This window comes from Carettochelys insculpta, chromosome 3 (genome assembly GCF_033958435.1).
Source record: "Carettochelys insculpta isolate YL-2023 chromosome 3, ASM3395843v1, whole genome shotgun sequence".
Classification (NCBI taxonomy): domain Eukaryota; kingdom Metazoa; phylum Chordata; order Testudines; family Carettochelyidae; genus Carettochelys; species Carettochelys insculpta.
The window spans coordinates 121235987-121253221 of NC_134139.1; the positions used below are offsets into that span (position 1 = coordinate 121235987).

Here is a 17235-nt window from a genome sequence, read left to right on the forward strand (position 1 = left end):
CTGCCTGGGTCTGAAGCCCAGGGCCCTGAGACCTCCCACTCAGGGCTGAAGCAAAGCCTGAGCAATTTATCTGTACAGGGGCCCCTGTGGTATGTGTCCCTTGCTGACTTTGGCTTTTATATGCAGAAAAACAGTTACTGTGATGGAAGTGGGCTGAGAAGTTTTTCTAGCACGTTGATGTTGAGGGGGGGCTGGGGAGGCTCAGAAAGACAGAAGGTGAGAACTCCTCTAAGCACTGAGCCTGTCATAACTTGGTTCTCTCTTAGTCTCTGCTGTTGAAATTGTTCCATTTTGGATAAATAATTAAAGCAGAGAGACCAGATCCTGGGTCTGCACGTCTCAAAGGGGTGTTCTAACTATGTATTCCTACCTATTAACCAACCACTGCTCACATGCAAGGGATGTACAGATTTCTATTCCTTCTTCTATCCCTGAAATAGCCAGATAAAGTGCAGTCAAGAAAAGAGTCCAAGTGAGATTTATTGAGAATCAAGAAGAATGAGATTTGATTGAAAGGAGAGTTCAAGGTGCAAGTATAAAATCCTAACTCTGGAAAATGTGGCCTTTTCTGATCATGGCTGTGCTACATTTTACTTTGTGTAACCCTTCTGCCGGAAGGAATTGGCAGCAATCAGGGCTGGGTTCAACATCTAGGGGTTCCTTTTCATCCATCTCACACAGAACCGGCTCAAGCCCCCACACAGTAGCCTGGGAACCTCACACACCCCTGAGCACCTCGGAGAGGCAGTGCTTCCCCACTCGCAAGCCGAGTCTGAGTGCAGAAAAGGACTTTAAATAAAAGAGGCAAAAAAGTCAATTAACATAAGCTTGGGAAAAATTATCACACCCGGAGTTCATAACCAACCCTCAATAACTGTCTCAGCTCAACTGCATTGAGCAATGTCCTTGGCCTTTCAGGCTCACCAGGCAAATACTGTAAGCAGCCAATCCACACACCCAACTTACAACTTGGTCCAGTCCATGTGGACACTGATGCCTCACGCTGATGCATTCGGTCATGGAACCTGAGATAATGTGACCTTTGCACTGGTCCAGCATTCTGCTTGCTCCTACCAGCTGTCTACCAATTGTGCTTTCTACCCCCTGTGGACCTGGTCTGAAGCAAAACCCTGTGATTTCAGCTCTTGATATCTACCAAAGTGGAGTCTCATTTAAAAAAAACACTGGTATCCAGCTCAGAGGTTTCTCTCTCCACTTGAAATTTCAAAAATCAGTTGGAGAGAGAAATCTCTGAGCTGCAATTTATTTGCAAATTTGACTCCATTAACCATGGATTAAACAGAGACTGGGAGTGGCTCGCAGCTTACAAAGGCAGTTTCTCTGCTCTGGGTGCTAATGTCTCCCCATTAGACTCTGACAAAGGCTCACATCCCCCGTCTGATCTGACTTGTTTTTTCCTCTTTTGATAAGTACTGTTGATACTGGGCCGCTTCCACCTTGCTGAATAAACCTTGTCAGCTCTGGCCCTCCCTCTTACGGGGACCCCACTCTTTAAATACTCCTCGGAAACCCCCCCATGCATCTGATGAAGCAGGTCTTTGCCCACGAAAGCTTATGCTCCAAAATATCTGTTAGTCTATAAGGTGCCACAAGACTTCTTGTTGTTCTGGAAGGCGGGTTTCCTTCCCAAAGATCCCCATGCGCTGTGCCTCTGCACATGTATTTTGGAGTCCGGAAGAGCTTTTTCCGGACTCCAAATCACATGGCCATACTCTAATAAGCCATGGGAAACTTACATCCATGCCTCATTAGCATCTTCCGGGCTGCTTAAGGGACATGTGCAGAAATGGCCATAAAGTGTTCTGTCAACAGACTTTGAATAGAACTGTGCATTTGCCTCTACAGTGTTATCCCTCAAAAATTTGAGGAATAACACTTCTGTTGACAGAGAGGGCTTCTTGTTGCCAGGAGTCCCTGTTTCCAGAGCTGCCATTCAGATTTTTGTCACCAACGGGCAGTGCAGTCTGGCAGTTCTTTGTTAACGGAGCAAGTTGTGTGTTGCAGCAATCTGTAGACAGAGGTTCTGTCACCAGTAACGTCTATCGATGGAGGCGTTTAGTGTAGACATACCCTTTTGACCAGAGAACAACAGCAGCATCAATAATTACAATCATACAGTTTTTCTGATAGTGTTAAATGGATTTTGAGTGGAAAAGCATAAGGCACCCTCTGCCTGCCTATAATTATCATCCATGAAAAATGCTAGCTAATAAATTGTTCTGAAGAAATAGTCTCAGGGGATAGCTGTGTTAGTCTGTACCTTCACAAATAGCAAGCCATCCTGTGGAACCTTAAAGACTAATAAATTTATTAAATCATCAGCTTTTGGGGGTAAGACCCACTTCCCTTAACAGTTTTCAACATAAGATCATCACATATTGTGACACAATATAAGTAGGGTACCCTCATGAATAATTATTGTTGATGGAAAGCACGTAAAAAAGGGGCATGCATAAAAATGGAAAATATTCAGATTGAAATTGTTTTCATGAATTCACAATAACAATATAGTTCAAAAGAGAACCACTCATGCATTTTGGTGAGAAGCATAGTTCAGTGGTTAGATCATTGTAAACCCAGGTTTCTCAGTTCGATTCTCGAGAGAACCTTTCAAAGTTCTGGGGCATGTTAGATTTAAAAAAAAAAAATCTGTCTGAGATGGTCATAGGTCCTGCTCTCAGGGCCGGGGACTGGACTCGATTACCTCTCAAAGTCCCTTCCAGCTCTGTGAGATATGTATATCCTCATGTTTCACAGTGAGAGAGAAAATTTACTGGTGACTCATATTTCTCACTATAAGGACGTGAGCAAAGCTGAGCACTGCTATAAACCTTTTCCCAGACCTGATGAGTGCATATAACAGAAACTGCTGAAGTAGATACATGGATAGCTGTTACACAGATAGCAAGAGTTGGATATGGCCTAGTCCAGCAGTTCTCAAATTGCAGGTCAAGACGAGCAAAGTGGAACACGGAGCACAAGCGGTGTTCTCATCTATCCTCCCTGGGGAAGGAAGGGTCTGCATAGGGATCGTTGAATCACAGGTAAATGCATGGTTGTGTAGGTGGTGTAGCAGGGAAGGATTTGGTTTCTTTGACCATGGGATTCTCTTTTGTGAACAGGGATTGCTGCGAAGAGATGAGATCCACCTAACGAAAAAAGGAAAGAGCATCTTTGCGGGCAGGCTTGCAAACCTAGTGAGGAGGGCTTTAAACTGGGTTCTTTGGGGGAAGGTGACACAAGCCCTGAGGTAAGTGGGGAAGGAGGAAGGAACAATCAAACTGGTTTCCTGGGTGAAGAGGAGAAAGTGGGCCAATCAGCCACTTCTCTAAGATGCTTGTACACTAACGCCAGAAGCCTAGAGAACAAACAGGAAGAATTAGAGGCCCTGGCACAGTCTAAGTATGAGGTGGATGGAATAACGGAGACTTGGTGGGATAAGTTGCATAACCGGAGCATGATCATGGAGGGTTATAAACTGTTTAGAGAGGACAGACAGGTGAGAAAAGGAGGAGTAGTTGCGCTGTATGTGAGGGAGAAGTATGATTGCTCAGAGCTCCAGTATAAGAAGGGAGAAAATCCAATTGAGTGTCTTTGGGTAAAGCTTAGAGGTGGAAGTAACAGAGGGGATGTTGTAGTTGGTGTCTGCTATAGACCACCAGATCTGGGAGATGAGGTAGATGAGCCTTTCTTCAGGCAGCTAAGTGAAGCGTCCAAATCACACGCCATGGTTCTCATGGCAGACTTTAATCATCCGGACATTTGTTGGGAGACCAATACAGCAGCACACAGACTATCCAGGAAGTTCTTGGAGAATGTTGGGGATAACTTCTTGGTACAAGTGCTGAAGGAACCAACCAGAGGCTGTGCACAACTTGACCTGCTGTTCACAAACAGGGAAGAACTAGTAGGAGAAATAGAAGTGGGTGGAAACCTGGGCTGCAGTGACCATGAGATGGTAGATTTCAGGATCCGGACAAAAGGAAGAAGGGTGAGCAGTAACATACAGACCCTTTATTTCAAAAGAGCAGACTTCAACTCCATGAGAAAACTGATGAGCAGGATCCCTTGGGAAATGAAGATGAAGGGGAAAAGAGTTCAAGAGAACTGGCAGTATTTTAAATTCTTACTGAATGCACAGGAACAAACCATCCCACCGCATAGGAAGAAACGCAAACATGGTAGGCAACCAACTTGGCTTAAGAGGGAAATCCTTAGTCAGCTTAACCTCAAAAAGGCTGCATGCAAGAAATGGAAACGTGGACAGTTGACTAAGAGGAGTATAAACAGACAGCTGGAGAATGCCAGGGAGTAATCAGGAAAGCAAAAGCACAAATGGAACTGCAGCTGGCAAGGGATGTGAAGAGTAACAAGAAGGGTTTCTACGGGCATGTTAATAATAAACGGGTTATCAGAAAAGGTGTGGGGCTGTAATTGGATAAGGGAGGTAACCTAGTGACAGATGATGTAGGAAAAGTTGAAGTACTCAATGCTTTTTTTGCCCCAGTCTTTACAAAGTAGACTCTCACACCACAGTCCTAGAAAATGCAGTATGTGAAGGTGGAGGGCAGCCATCTGTGGGGAAGGAACAAGTTCTGAGCTATCTTGAAAAACTAGATGTACACAAGTCCATGTGTCTGGATTTAATGTACCTGAGAGTAATGAGGGAATTGGCAGATGTCATTGCTGAAACTTTGGCCATTATCTTTGAAGACTCTTGGAGATCAGGGGAGATCCTCGATGACTGGAAAAAGGCAAACATAGTGCGAACCTGTAAAAAAGGAAAGAAGGACAATTCAGGGAACTATAGACCAGTCAGCCTTACCTCAATCCCTGGGAAAATAATGGAGGGAAACCTCAAGGAATCCATTTTGAAGCACTTGGAAGAGGGGAAAGTGATCAAAAGTAGCCAGGATGGATTCACCAGGGGCAAGTCCTGCCAGACCAATCTGATTAGCTTCTATGATGAGGTAACAAGCTCTGTGGACATGGGGAAGTCAGTGGATGTGATATACCTTGACTTCAGCAAAGCTGTTGATACCGTCTCCCATAACATTCTTGCCTGTAAATTAAGGAAATATGCATTGGATCCTTGGACTATAAGATGAATAGAAAGCTGGCTTGATGGTCGGGCTCAGCAGGCAGCGGTCAATGGCTCAATATCTGGATGGTGGTCAGTTTCAAGCGGAGTGCCGCAAGGCTCAGTTCTGGGGCCGGTGTTATTCAACAGCTTTATTAATGACCTGGATGAGGGACTGGATTGCACCCTCAGCAAGTTTGCGGATGACACAAAACTATGGGGAGAGGTAGATACGTTGTAGGGTAGAGAGAGAATCCAGAGTGACCTGGATAAATTGGAGGACTGGGCCAAAAGAAATCTGGTGTGGTTCAACAAGGAGAAGTGTAGAGTCCTGCACCTGGGGCAGAAGAATCCCAAGCATTGTTATAGGCTGCGGACCAACTGGCTCAGCAACAATATGATGGAAAGGGACCTAGGGGTTATGGTGGATGAAAGGCTGGATATGAGTAAACAGTGTGCCCTTGTAGCCAAGAAGGCTAACGGCATACTAGGATGCACTAGGAGGAGCATTTCAAGCAGATCTATAGAAGCACATGTTCCCCTCTATTCAGCACTGGTGAAGCCACACCTAAATAATTAAAAAGGCATTAGAGATACACATCTCCTAGAACTGGAAGGGACCTTGGGAGGTCATCTAGTCCAGTCCCCTGCCCTCTTGGCAGGACTAAGCACCATCCCTGACATCTATTTGCCCCAATCCCTAAACGGCCTTCTCAAGGATTAAGCTGGGTTTAGCAGGCCAATGCTCAAATCACTGAGCTATCCCTCCCTCCTGCTATCTCCCCTCTGGAATATTGTGTCCAGTTTCAGGCCCCCCAATGTAAAAAGGATGTGGATGTACTGGAGCAGGTTCAGCAGAGGGCAACAAAAATGATTAAGGGTCTGGAGCACAAGATCTATGAGGATAGGCTGAGGGATTTGGGCTTGTTCAGTTTACAGAAGAGAAGACTTAGGGGTGATTTAATAGCAGCCTTCAACTTCCTGAAGGGGATCCCTAAAGAGGAGGGTGAGAAACTGTTCTCAGTATTGTGAGATGGCAGAACAAGGAGCCATGGTCTGAAGTGGAAGAGTGAGAGGTGTAAGTTAGACGTTAGGAAAAACTACTTCACCAGGAGGGTAGTGAAGCATTGGAATGTGTTGCCTAGAGAGGTGGTGGAATCTCCATCCCTCAAGGTTTTTAAGTCCGGGCTTGACAAGGTCCTGGCTGGGATGACTTAGTGCGAGTTGATCCTGCCTGAAGCAGGGTGCTGGACTACACCTCCTGAGGTCCCTTCCAGCCTTATGATTCTATTATAACCCCATTGGAATGGGCCTGCCCAGGGTTCTATTACACTTGCTGGTGCCACTGCTCCCGTGCCAAAGCTGGCTCCAGCCCTGTGCCGTGGGGCTCAGGTTACAGGCTCCCTGCCGCGAGGGTTCAATCCGCATCCCAGGGCCAGGGAGTATTTGCTGTTGTCAGGGGCAGGGTGCACTGCAAGCCGGGGGCAGCTGCCCTAAGCTGTTACAGTCTCTGGCCGCAGCTACCAACCAGCCCGTTGGGACACGCAGCTGCCTCGCCAGTGGGGATCTGCGGCTAGTGGCTGGCGGCTCTCTGGGGCACGAGCCTGTTGGGGTCCCTGCCTTGCACCCGCGGGGCTGGCGGCGCCTCCCGCCGTCGGTGCCAAGGCGGGGGTCAGCAGCCGGGACACAACGGCTAAGCCCCAGGCGCTGCAGGTGTCTGCGGGTCGGGCGGCTGTCACCCGGCGGGAGGGGCAGAGAGCAGAACCGGAGTAACGCGCATCCCTCCACCCCGCGCAGCCGGAGGGCGGGGTGGGGGGTGGGGGAGATTTTGCGCATGCGCCGGAGCAAAGCTTGTTCTTATTGTGGGGAGGGGGGGAAAGCGCGCGTCGGCCGCTACCAGGCTGGCGGGCTGTACCACTATGTAAAGCTGCGGAAGGGGGGAGGGGGCCCGTCCCTATTTCCTTTCCACCGGACGCGGCCCGCTGCCGCCTCCCGCTTGGGCCGGGCGATGGTGCGAACGCGCGGCTCGACATCCAGCGCCGGGTGGGCGGGCCGAACCGAGCGCGGGGCGGGGGAACGCGGCACTAGTCCACCGCCTTCTCTCCCCCATCGGCCGCTGAGTGGGCGCGTCCCGGTTCCTCGTTGTCGATGGTCGGGTCGGAGCGTTGCTGCTGCCCCCGGCGTAGCAAGTTCACGCTCGCTCCGCTCCCTCCTCCCACCCGGCTCGGCCTCAGCCTCCCGGCGGCCCCATGGCGTACAGTCAGGGCGGCGGCAAGAAGAAAGTCTGTTATTACTATGACGGTGAGCGGCAGCGGCATCAGCAGCAGCAGCAGCGGCGGGGGGGGGGCAGCGTTCGTCCCCCCCCCCCGTCCTCCGCCTCGATCGCTGCCTGGCAACGCTCGTGTGGCAGCGCGAGGCCGCCGGGGCGTAGGCGGGATCCACCCGGGCTGCGGCGCTGAGCCCCTCCCGTGCCCGCGTCTGCGCGTTATCGCAGGAGGAGACGGGGCGGGGGGCGGCTCTCCAGCCACGGCCCCCGTGTCGCTTGCGGAGAAGCGAGGGATGACTCGGAGCGGCCGCCCCTGCAGCCCGGCGGCCTATCCCGGCGGGGGACGCCCGCGGGTTGCCGAATAGCTGTGCGCGCCTCTAGGCTCGGGATGCGCCCGGGCTCGTCAAATCAGCCGGCTGCGTCTGGTGGCGGGGTTAACCAGTCGCGCAGAGCTGAGCGGGCTTGGAGCTGGGGATTCCGGTGGGGGTAAGGTGGGAGCCTGCCTGTGCCTGCCCCCCACCCCCAACACAAAGAGACGCACCCTGCGCAGACCAGCATAGCCCCTTTGTTTGGTTGGCTAAAGTGGTCGCTGTGATTACTTGTTTGAGGCTGAATTTCTGCCTAGAGCAGTATAGGCTCGATCTTAACTTCGAGAGGTTGGGGGGGAGGGGGCAAAGACGGGCAATTTCGATGCTGAGTGTAGTGAAGAAAGACGTGATGAGGCTGCTTTGCAGTTCCTAGTTAATGCATTGTCATTAGGGGGGCTATGGAGAGCAGGGGGGCTCTGGTTCAGGAGGATGCCAGAGGTGCTGCTGCTGTAGTAGTTCTGTTCGTCAGGCAGCCGGGACTGGAAGAAAAACTGTGAGGGGCTCAGAAGCTTTTTCTCACCAATGGAAGTTGGCCCAATAAAAGATACTACCTCACCCACCTTTTCTATTCAGAAAAAAATGGTACATTTGTTGGGGCCTAGTCGGGGTTTTCTAAGATGCTGCCAAGTCAGGCAGAATTGTGTGGTTGCCGCCCCCTTCTCTTTGTCCTTCACTTGGGTTCTTTGTTCAGCATAAGGGGGAAAGCAGGCCCCTGTTAAGAAAAATTGTACAGAAACCGGGGTGTGACTTTTCTCTGGAAGAAGAGCAGGCGCTTTTGAACTTAGTGAAGGGAAAATTGCATTACTCTTTCAGGTTATATTTGCCTCTCTGCAACTAAAACTTTAAATACACGGTTGGGCCGTGTGTCAAAGCAAAGTCTGCTTAATCAATATGGGTACCATTTCACTAGAGTGCAATGCTCTGGCATTTTAGTAATAGCATAAGAATTGTAAGCACCGTTGCTTGAATCCCTCACTTACCTCATTGCTATTCCCTCAGCCCTCCCATGTGGCCCCTGGGGGCTGAGGGAAGAAAAAAAGCAGTGGGTTAGGGACAGTTCTGTATTGGCAAGGCAATGAACTGGTGATCAAACTAGTATCAGATTTCCATGAAAATTGATGTTGCTTTGGTCAATTAGAAATTCAGTATTTTTCTTCATTGCTATTCAGACTCCAAATTATTTAACATTTCTCTAAGTCTGTTAGAGCATCTCTCCCACTGTCTACCATAAACATCAATATTCCTAGTATTCATCTTGGTTAGAATGTTTCAGGCTTATTTAAAAATCTGAAATACGTATTGAAGATGTCAGAGTCAATGGTTATTTTATACTTCCTTTCCAAATGCAAGAGCTCAATACTCAAAAATTAGCGAAACTCATCAGAAAGAAATTAGAGATTAATTCTTACCTCTCTGGGAAAAGTTCCTAATCCATTTACAGTTCATTCAATATTTCTTCTAATTTCTGTGCTCTTTTGTACCCAGAGTTTTGTAAATGTTCCTCCGATCGAATGTGAAGGGAAAAGTGCTCGCAACCTTAAATGATCTAAAAGTAGCATAGTTAAAGCTCTGTTGTCTGGCACTTAGTTAACCTGAAACCTCTATTAAGCAGTATTTCAGATATCTTCCAATGCAAACCCGGACTAATATGCTTCTTAGCGCATTATGCAGTTGCATATGCTGTACTCTACTTTTATACATAAGGGGCAGAAGATGAGTAAGCAAGCTGACAAAGGGGTTTATTCAAAAAGTAACTTCCAGGCCATATCATAAGGTCATTTACTGATTCATCCCAATCTCCTATGCTTTCTACATTTACAATGGTAATTGATGTGGATATTTTTGATCCTGAAGCATTGCAAGATCCTGAAGTCGCTTCTCAGTCCTCAAAGAAATCATCATGTTCAGTATAGGTTTAGTATTAAGTGTATTTCTGTCCATGGCTACGTCTACACTAGCGCCAAACTTCGAAATGGCCACGCAAATGGCCATTTCGAAGTTTACTAATGAAACGCTGAAATGCATATTCAGCACTTCATTAGCATGCGGGCGGCCGCAGTGCTTCGAACTTGATGTGCCTTGCCGCCGCACGGCTCGTCCCGACGGGGCTCCTTTTCGAAAGGACCCTGCCTACTTCGAAGTCCCCTTATTCCCATCTGCTCATGGGAATAAGGGGACTTCGAAGTAGGCGGGGTCCTTTCGAAAAGGACCCCCATCGGGACGAGCCGTGCGGCGGCAAGGCGCGTCAATTTCAAAGCGCTGTGGCCGCCCACATGCTAATGAAGCGCTGAATATGCATTTCAGCACTTCATTAGTAAACTTCGAAATGGCCATTTGCGTGGCCATTTCGAAGTTTGGAGCTACTGTAGACACGGTCCATATGGGTATATATTATGCACTGCCCAGTGGTATGTAGTACTGTAAGAGCTTATTGTATATAGAATTGTAAAGAAACCAACCACTCTGCAGTGCAGTATTACTTCTGGCTTGATGAGAAACAGTGTACTCTTTTATACTTTGTTTTATTGTATTATTCTTTGAAAACTGATACTCCATTCACAAAGTGCAATTCTGTTACCAGAATATGTGATTAACTGGAACCCCATTTTCCCAACATACCGGATAACAGATTTTGTTATAAGTATGAAAATACTATAACCAATAGGGAAGTACATTTGTGGGTGGATACAAATTTTCATGTAACTGAGATCAAAATGGAGTTCATTGAAAATTTCATCACAGATTGTCATAAATGCTTTGCATAGAAACATGGCTCCTTCATTTAAATTTTTCTTGTAATTTTTCAGTTTTCTGGAAATAATGTAGAAGTCTAGAAATGTATATTAAAATACAGAATAGAAGAGGCACTGTAATTCAGTGTAATGTGTTTTATGATGTACTCTGTTACCTTGCATGCTTTGTAATTTTCATGTGGTTATTGTCAGAGACAGTTATTTCAAATCAGAATTTCACTTTGCAAAATTGCTTATTGTTTGTATTGAAATTACAATCTGCCTTTTATTCACAGTTTGTCTTGTTAGTACTGCAAAATTCATATGGCAATGGGAGAACAAGCTTGGTTTTATACCAGCTCTTGCTTATAACAGAGTTGTTAACTAACGCTTTAGTTACACTATACAGCTTTTAGTGACAAAGCTGTGATGCTGCAGCCAAGTCGCACAACATAGCTGCAGTTTGTCTGCTCTTTTGCCGACAAAATAGTTCCACCCTCAATAATCTATTTACGCCAAAGTTTGCTGGCAAAACTTTTGTCTTGGGGCAGGGAGATATCGTTTAAATGCTTCTCTGAAAGATAAAAATTTTGTCATTGAGTTAGCAGTGTGGACATAACGGAAGTCCATGTTGCAGAATTCTTGTTGCTGATGGTGATATGTTCAGCCAGAAAGAACTCTAGCTTGACTTTGAAATCGTAGTCTAGCTGCAGTGAAAAGGAACATTATTTTACTTGAACTGCGTAAGTATGATAGAGAAATGCTGTGATAAACACATGAACGCATGGTGCCATTTTTAGTTGCCAGTTTTAAGAATTGGTACATGCAGGCTTTAAGCGTATGTTCATGCTGCATTGTAAACCAAAATATGTGGGACTCATTCTTGTTCAATGTTCCTAAGCCTGTGTTTCGGTGCATACATTATATTGTAAACCTGGACTTACAGTTTTGATGTGTCTAGATATCACAGCCATGCTATGTAGATCTTGAGAATTGGTTCTGTGCCTTTTGTAAAAAAGTGAGATCTGGGCTCTGACTCACCTCATCATGGTTCTGAGTGTTTGCTGATTGAGTCAGACTGATTTATGTGTGGAGGGAAAAGAAGTATAGGACTCAAACCTGAGTCAGGGCCTGAGCTTTGTGTGTGGTGTAGACATATGTCTTAAATATTCCTGACTTACATTAAAATGGTATTCTGTTGTTTTACAGGTGTCTCTTAGGTCCTTGTTACTGTTGACTAGAAAAGTGCTTACATACAATGAACTACTAAAGTTGTTAAGCATAATGTTGTGGAACCATAGTGAACAGTTTCCTAGCAGTATTGTAATTGGCAGAATTGTATTTGAGGATTAGATTCATAGACTCCGAGGTAAGAAGGGATCATTATGCATTCTCACCTGCACAACACATCTCATACAACTTCCCCAAAATAACTCCTAGAGCATTGTTTAGGAAAACATCCAGTTTTGATTTAAAATTGCCAATGATGGAGCATCCCATGGTCCTAGGTGAGCTACTCCTATGGTTAATTATCCTTACTGTTAAATATTCATACCTTATTTCCTGTTTTAATTTGTTGAATTTCAACTTCCAACCATTGTTGGACCTTGTTACATCTTTGTCTGCTAGTTTGCAGAACCCTCTATCATATTTGCTGTCCATGTAGTGGTATGTAGATTGTCACCCTTTTCTGTTAACACAGCCTTCTTCTTAAGTTAAGTAAATGGAGCTCATTGAGTCTGTTTCTGTACGTAAGGCATTGTAGGAGTCCGGAGCTAGGGCAGGCCTGTAGCTCCAGAGGGGACCGCAGCCACACCGGCGGTCCTGGGAAGCCCAGCCCTTGGTTCAGGGTGGCGCAGCAACAAAGAGGGGTAGAACACAGTGTATAATACAAGCCCAGCCCAGCCCTCAGTCCAGGGCAGGGCAGCAGTTCACAGTTTGTAAGGCAAGCCCAGCCCAGCCCTCAGTTTGGGGCAGGGCAGCAGCACAAGGGTTTGGAGTGCAGGCCCAGCAAGGGCTTGCCCGTCAAGGAGGGGGTAGGAGGTCGCAGGCCCTCCCACTCCACTGCGACCCGGTCCAGGGCCCTGGGAGTCGCTCACACACAACCACGGCGGTGGGGATCCAGGCCGCAACACGCTGCCATGGGTTCGGGAGCGTCGTTCCCCGGGCCACTTCCTATCTCTACCTCCACTGGGGGAAGGTCCCAGTCCATCTGGTCAGGAGGTCCTGCGGGGTTGGCCCCCTCCAGATCGTCCACCTTTGGGGGCTCCGGCCAGTCACTCATGTCTACGTCATTGGGGTAGTCTGGCGGCGGTAGCACGGTGGGCCTGAGTCGATCCTGAGCCTGGGGCTGCAGGGGTCCGCCGGGACTCCGGGGCAGGCCGCTCCTGGGGCCTCGTGGTTGCTCACCCTTGCCGGTCTGGCAGCATCCAGGGTTTCCTCCAAGGCGGGAGGTCTCCACTGGCTTGAGGGTCCTGACGGGTCTGGGAAGTCCGGGTAGGTCCCTTGGGGCATCTGGATCTTTGGCTGGCCTGGCAGGTCTAGGCCGCTGGGGGCTTGCTTCTCCGGACTGGTCGGCCGGTAGCGGGCTCTCTGCCCCTGGCGCCGGGGAGCTCACAGAGGCACTCCCTCCCTGCCCAGAGGCCCAGGCTTTAATGGGTCCCGAGCCCCGCCCTTGTCCCTTTTGGCTCTAGGCCCCGCCCTCTGAGGGGCAGGCCACTGGTGTTCTGGCTCCGGGCCCGCCCACCAGGGCCTCTGCGCAGCCTCCTCTGCCTCTGAGTCAGCAGGAGGCCATACCGGTTCACTACAGGCATATTTTAAATCCTATAATGATTCTTTGGCTCTTTCCTGAACTCTCTACAATTTATTTCCTTCCTGAAATGTAGATACCAGAACTGGATGCAGTCCTCCAGCACTTGTCACATCAGTGCCAAATACAAGAGTAAAATAACCTCTCTAATTCTACTTGTGTTAGCCCTTTTAGCCCAGCCTTGTGCCTGAAGTGCACATTCAGCTGATTAACCCCAAATCTTTTTTAGAGTCCTTTCTTCCCAGGATAGTTGCCCATCTTGTACACAGGCACAAGAAATGTATGCCATACTTAGATTTATGTTTAGCCATATTAAAACATACATTGTTATCTTGACACAGTGGGAATCAAGGTATCCAAATCACTCTGGTGACCTGTCCTCTTTACTGTTTACCACTTCCCCAGTTCTTGTTTCAGCTTCAAATGTTATTAGCTATCCTTTTGTTTTCTTCCTGGTCATTGTTCAGTAGGCGAACATACTAAATATTTTTTAGATTTTCTTATTTGTCTTGCATAAATTAATATGGGTGTTTAAAAGGTCCCTTCTATTTTGTTTTTGTAGAGGTCTAAGCCAAAACATGTTTTGGTTTCACCCATGTAAGCAAGACTAAACTTGTCTGAATTATGGGCAAGGCACTACTGTGCTCTAATGCTGCTTAAATACAGTACCATTTGTAATGTAAATCAGCCACAGTTCAGCACAATATGCGCATCTGTAAAGCGTTCTAAAACTGAAATCTGTTTTATACATGGTTCCAAGCCCTGTGCTTAATAGCCTGGCAACCTATACATCAGCCTAGGTGCTGTGTTTAGAAAGCTAGGCTGATCTTTTGTTGTAGTTATGACCATGCTGGCAAGCTTAAGATGAGCGAAGAAAAATCTTTGAACAAACAACTAACAGAGAAGACTGAAATGTATATTGAGACCCTAGAAGTGACTTTTCTACTTTTCCAAATACTGCACCATGACTTTATCCACTGCTTTGTAGATATGTTTGATGACTTTACTAGAAACCATAGAATTTTCACATGAAATTGAAAATTTACTCCCAGATAATCATTTTTTGGCAGATGGGGAAGTAGAGTAAAAATAGTGCACAGTTACTTCAAGTGTAAGGTTTTTGAATTACATTGCAGCATTGTAGTGGCCAAATCTTTGTTTCAGTTGGGCAGATGTGTATTGCTTTGTGTCTTGTTCATGCATAATAACATTTTACAGTAAACTAGGGGTCAACATGTGGCCCACAGGCCAGAATCTGGCCCGCAGAGCCTTTTCACATGGACTGCGAAGGCAGCAGCAGTTCCATTTGGATAGCCAGCTGTGGGGCATAGGGTCAGCAACCTGTGGCTCTTTCAGGAGCCACCTGTGGCTCCAAATACCATCTCCGCTGAATTGTCCTCCAGCTCCCTGCTCTGCCACATTGAAATAATGGAATTTAGTTTCATTGGTTTAATGGCCAGCAGGAGGGATCTGGCCATTAAACCAATTAAATTGAGTTCCGTTATTTCAGTGCACCAGGGCAGGGAGCTACCTGTGCTGCAGGTCAGGAAAGGGAGTTGGAGAGGTCGGGGGAGCTGCGCGGTTGTGCTGAGGAGGTAGCAGCAGCGGCCATGGTGAAGGAGTAGTGCGGAGGTGTGGGGCAGCAGTGCGCAGAGCGCATGTCTGAGGTAGGTTAATCCTGAGTTTGGGGCTGAGAGGCGTTCAGGGCTATTTTGTGTTCGGCCCCCCGAAACGTAAAAAATTGCCATGTGCTTCCCAGTGAAAAAAGGTTGGCCACCCCTTGCAGTAAACTCTTTTATATCCAACATTCTATTATCCAGAACTCTCAAATAACCAGCATTTTAACCATAAGTAAATTTTAGTTTGCATTTTCCATAAGTACAGCATAGTGAAACTAAATACAAATAACTGCAGCAAATACATTGTAAATTTACAGTGTACAATACTACTGTCGTTGGTAAATAAAGTACGCAGCATAAATTTTTGTTTGTTTCTTAATATGCAAACTTGTTTGTCTTTTTAGTGCTATGCATTGTTAGGTACACCTCTTTATTATCCAGAATATTTGAATATCTGGCAACCTCCTGGTCCTATGGATGCCGGATGTGAAAGAGTTTCCTGTGCATGTAATTTGATATACAAAATAAAAGTGGTATACTCTTTTTGGCTCTGATCCAAGCAATGTAAGACTGACTTCTTAACTGTACTTGTTACTAAACTTATTTGAGATACTTTGTGCTGCTGCTGTAAAACTGCTGAACTAAATATGCAGCCTATTCAAGTAAGGTCGTTCTTTTTTATAATTAACAGTAATACATTCCATTGAACTCAGTGGAGGTGAGAGGTTATAAGTATTTAGCACAGCAAAGGAAACAATTCATCTAAAAAACCTCATCAAACCTGTGTGTGCCCGTTAGTTCTTGCTAACTGTACTTCGAAATTCAGGGCTGTATGTACTCCAGAAAAGAATACTGTAGTGGGCAAGTGTAATATGCAGCTTAAGCTAAGTGTTTCAGAGGTCAGAGTACACATACAGTAACTTTTTATGTTTGAAATATTTTAATTTCAGTTAATGCCATAAGACAAACTGGGAGAAACAAAAAAAGAGACATTTGGTCCCCATTGGTATCCCCTTTTTATCACATAATTTGCTGACAAAGCAAGGCAGAAAATTAATTAATTTTGAATGAATAGGGTTTATCATAGTTTATGCTTATAAGAACTTTTATGCAAGATAGGGTCCCAGTGTTTATTGCAGTTATTTGTGACTGATAACTGTATAGTCGATATTGGGCAGACTACAGAGCAATAGTTCCAAATTTTTGTTTAGTGAAACTCTTTTGTGACAATGGCCGTGTCTACGCTTAGAGAAAACTTCAAAATAGGCATGCTAATGGCCATTTCAAAAAATACTAATGAGGCACTGAAATGCATATTCAGTGCTTCATTAGCATGCCGCCGGCCGCGTTACTTTGACATTGCCGTAGCCGGTGGCATGCTAACTTTGAAGTTTTCTGCCTGTGTAGATGTAGCCAATCTGGTAAATTTGTCCACTTGGCCTCTTTAGATCTTGTCCCAATTGGCTTTTTGACCTATGCTCTCAACAGCATTTAATGTTCTGGAGGATGCCTGCCCTAATTACCAAATATGGTGACATTTGATAAGGCGTGTTAGCCAGTTCCGGCAACATCATCTTTTGTCTAAAGATTTTTATAACCCAGTAAAGCTTGAGACCTGGATATGAATGTAGTGGTAGTTGATCTCTTACCTGTGGAATAATTATAGTTACTAAATCCTTATTCAAATATTACATTATTGGTAGACTTTTTGCTACTGAGAATGATGTGTGCTTAGTTGTAGGACCTAGTATAAGTGAAATGGTTTACTTTAAGATGGCTATATTCAGTCTTCTCAGAAAAACTATTGAATTCTGATGTGCAATTGTTTATCTTCCCTGAGAGCTCTTGCTAGTGTAATCTTAGAGTACATGGTTGTCATCAATGTAGTGGTAACACTCGGTCAGTTAATATAGCCATCTCTATACTTTCATATTTGTGTGTACATCAACATGTGCATCCGCATGTAGCGTACAGACACTTCACACGTGGTTAGTTCATGTCTAAATATCTGTGTAAACATGGAGACACAATGTCTGACATCTAGGGCAGTGTTTCTTAAACTTTTGGAAACCACGGAACATCAAACAATATTTTTATGCGGAACATCTATGAAAATTTACGTAATTGTTGTCGGGCAAAAAAAAAAAACCCAGCAACATACACAGGAAAACCCAAATGAACGAGTATCGCAGCAATGAAGTAACATTGTGTTTGGTTTTAATATGACAAAATATAGGCCATCAGTAGAGTTTTCCAAACACTTGTGGCATACTTGTGAGTTGCTCACAGAACACAGTGTTCTGCCAAATGCCATTTAAGAAACACTGCTGTTTTGTATAT

General features: G+C 46.0%; 1 protein-coding gene across 2 annotated transcripts in view; it reads left to right on the forward strand.

Annotated features, from left to right (window-relative positions):
• The first annotated feature begins 7255 nt into the window (after window positions 1-7255).
• HDAC2 (histone deacetylase 2) overlaps window positions 7256-17235 on the forward strand; it is a 47986-nt gene continuing 38006 nt past the window's right edge. The window contains exon 1 of one of the 2 annotated variants that reach the window (XM_074990715.1): window positions 7256-7402. In XM_074990715.1, the coding sequence (XP_074846816.1) occupies window positions 7351-7402 (52 nt within the window). In that variant the 5' untranslated portion in view covers window positions 7256-7350. Of the gene's footprint in view, window positions 7403-7646; window positions 7854-17235 lie in introns of those variants that run through there. The other variant, XM_074990716.1, reaches the window with a different exon arrangement.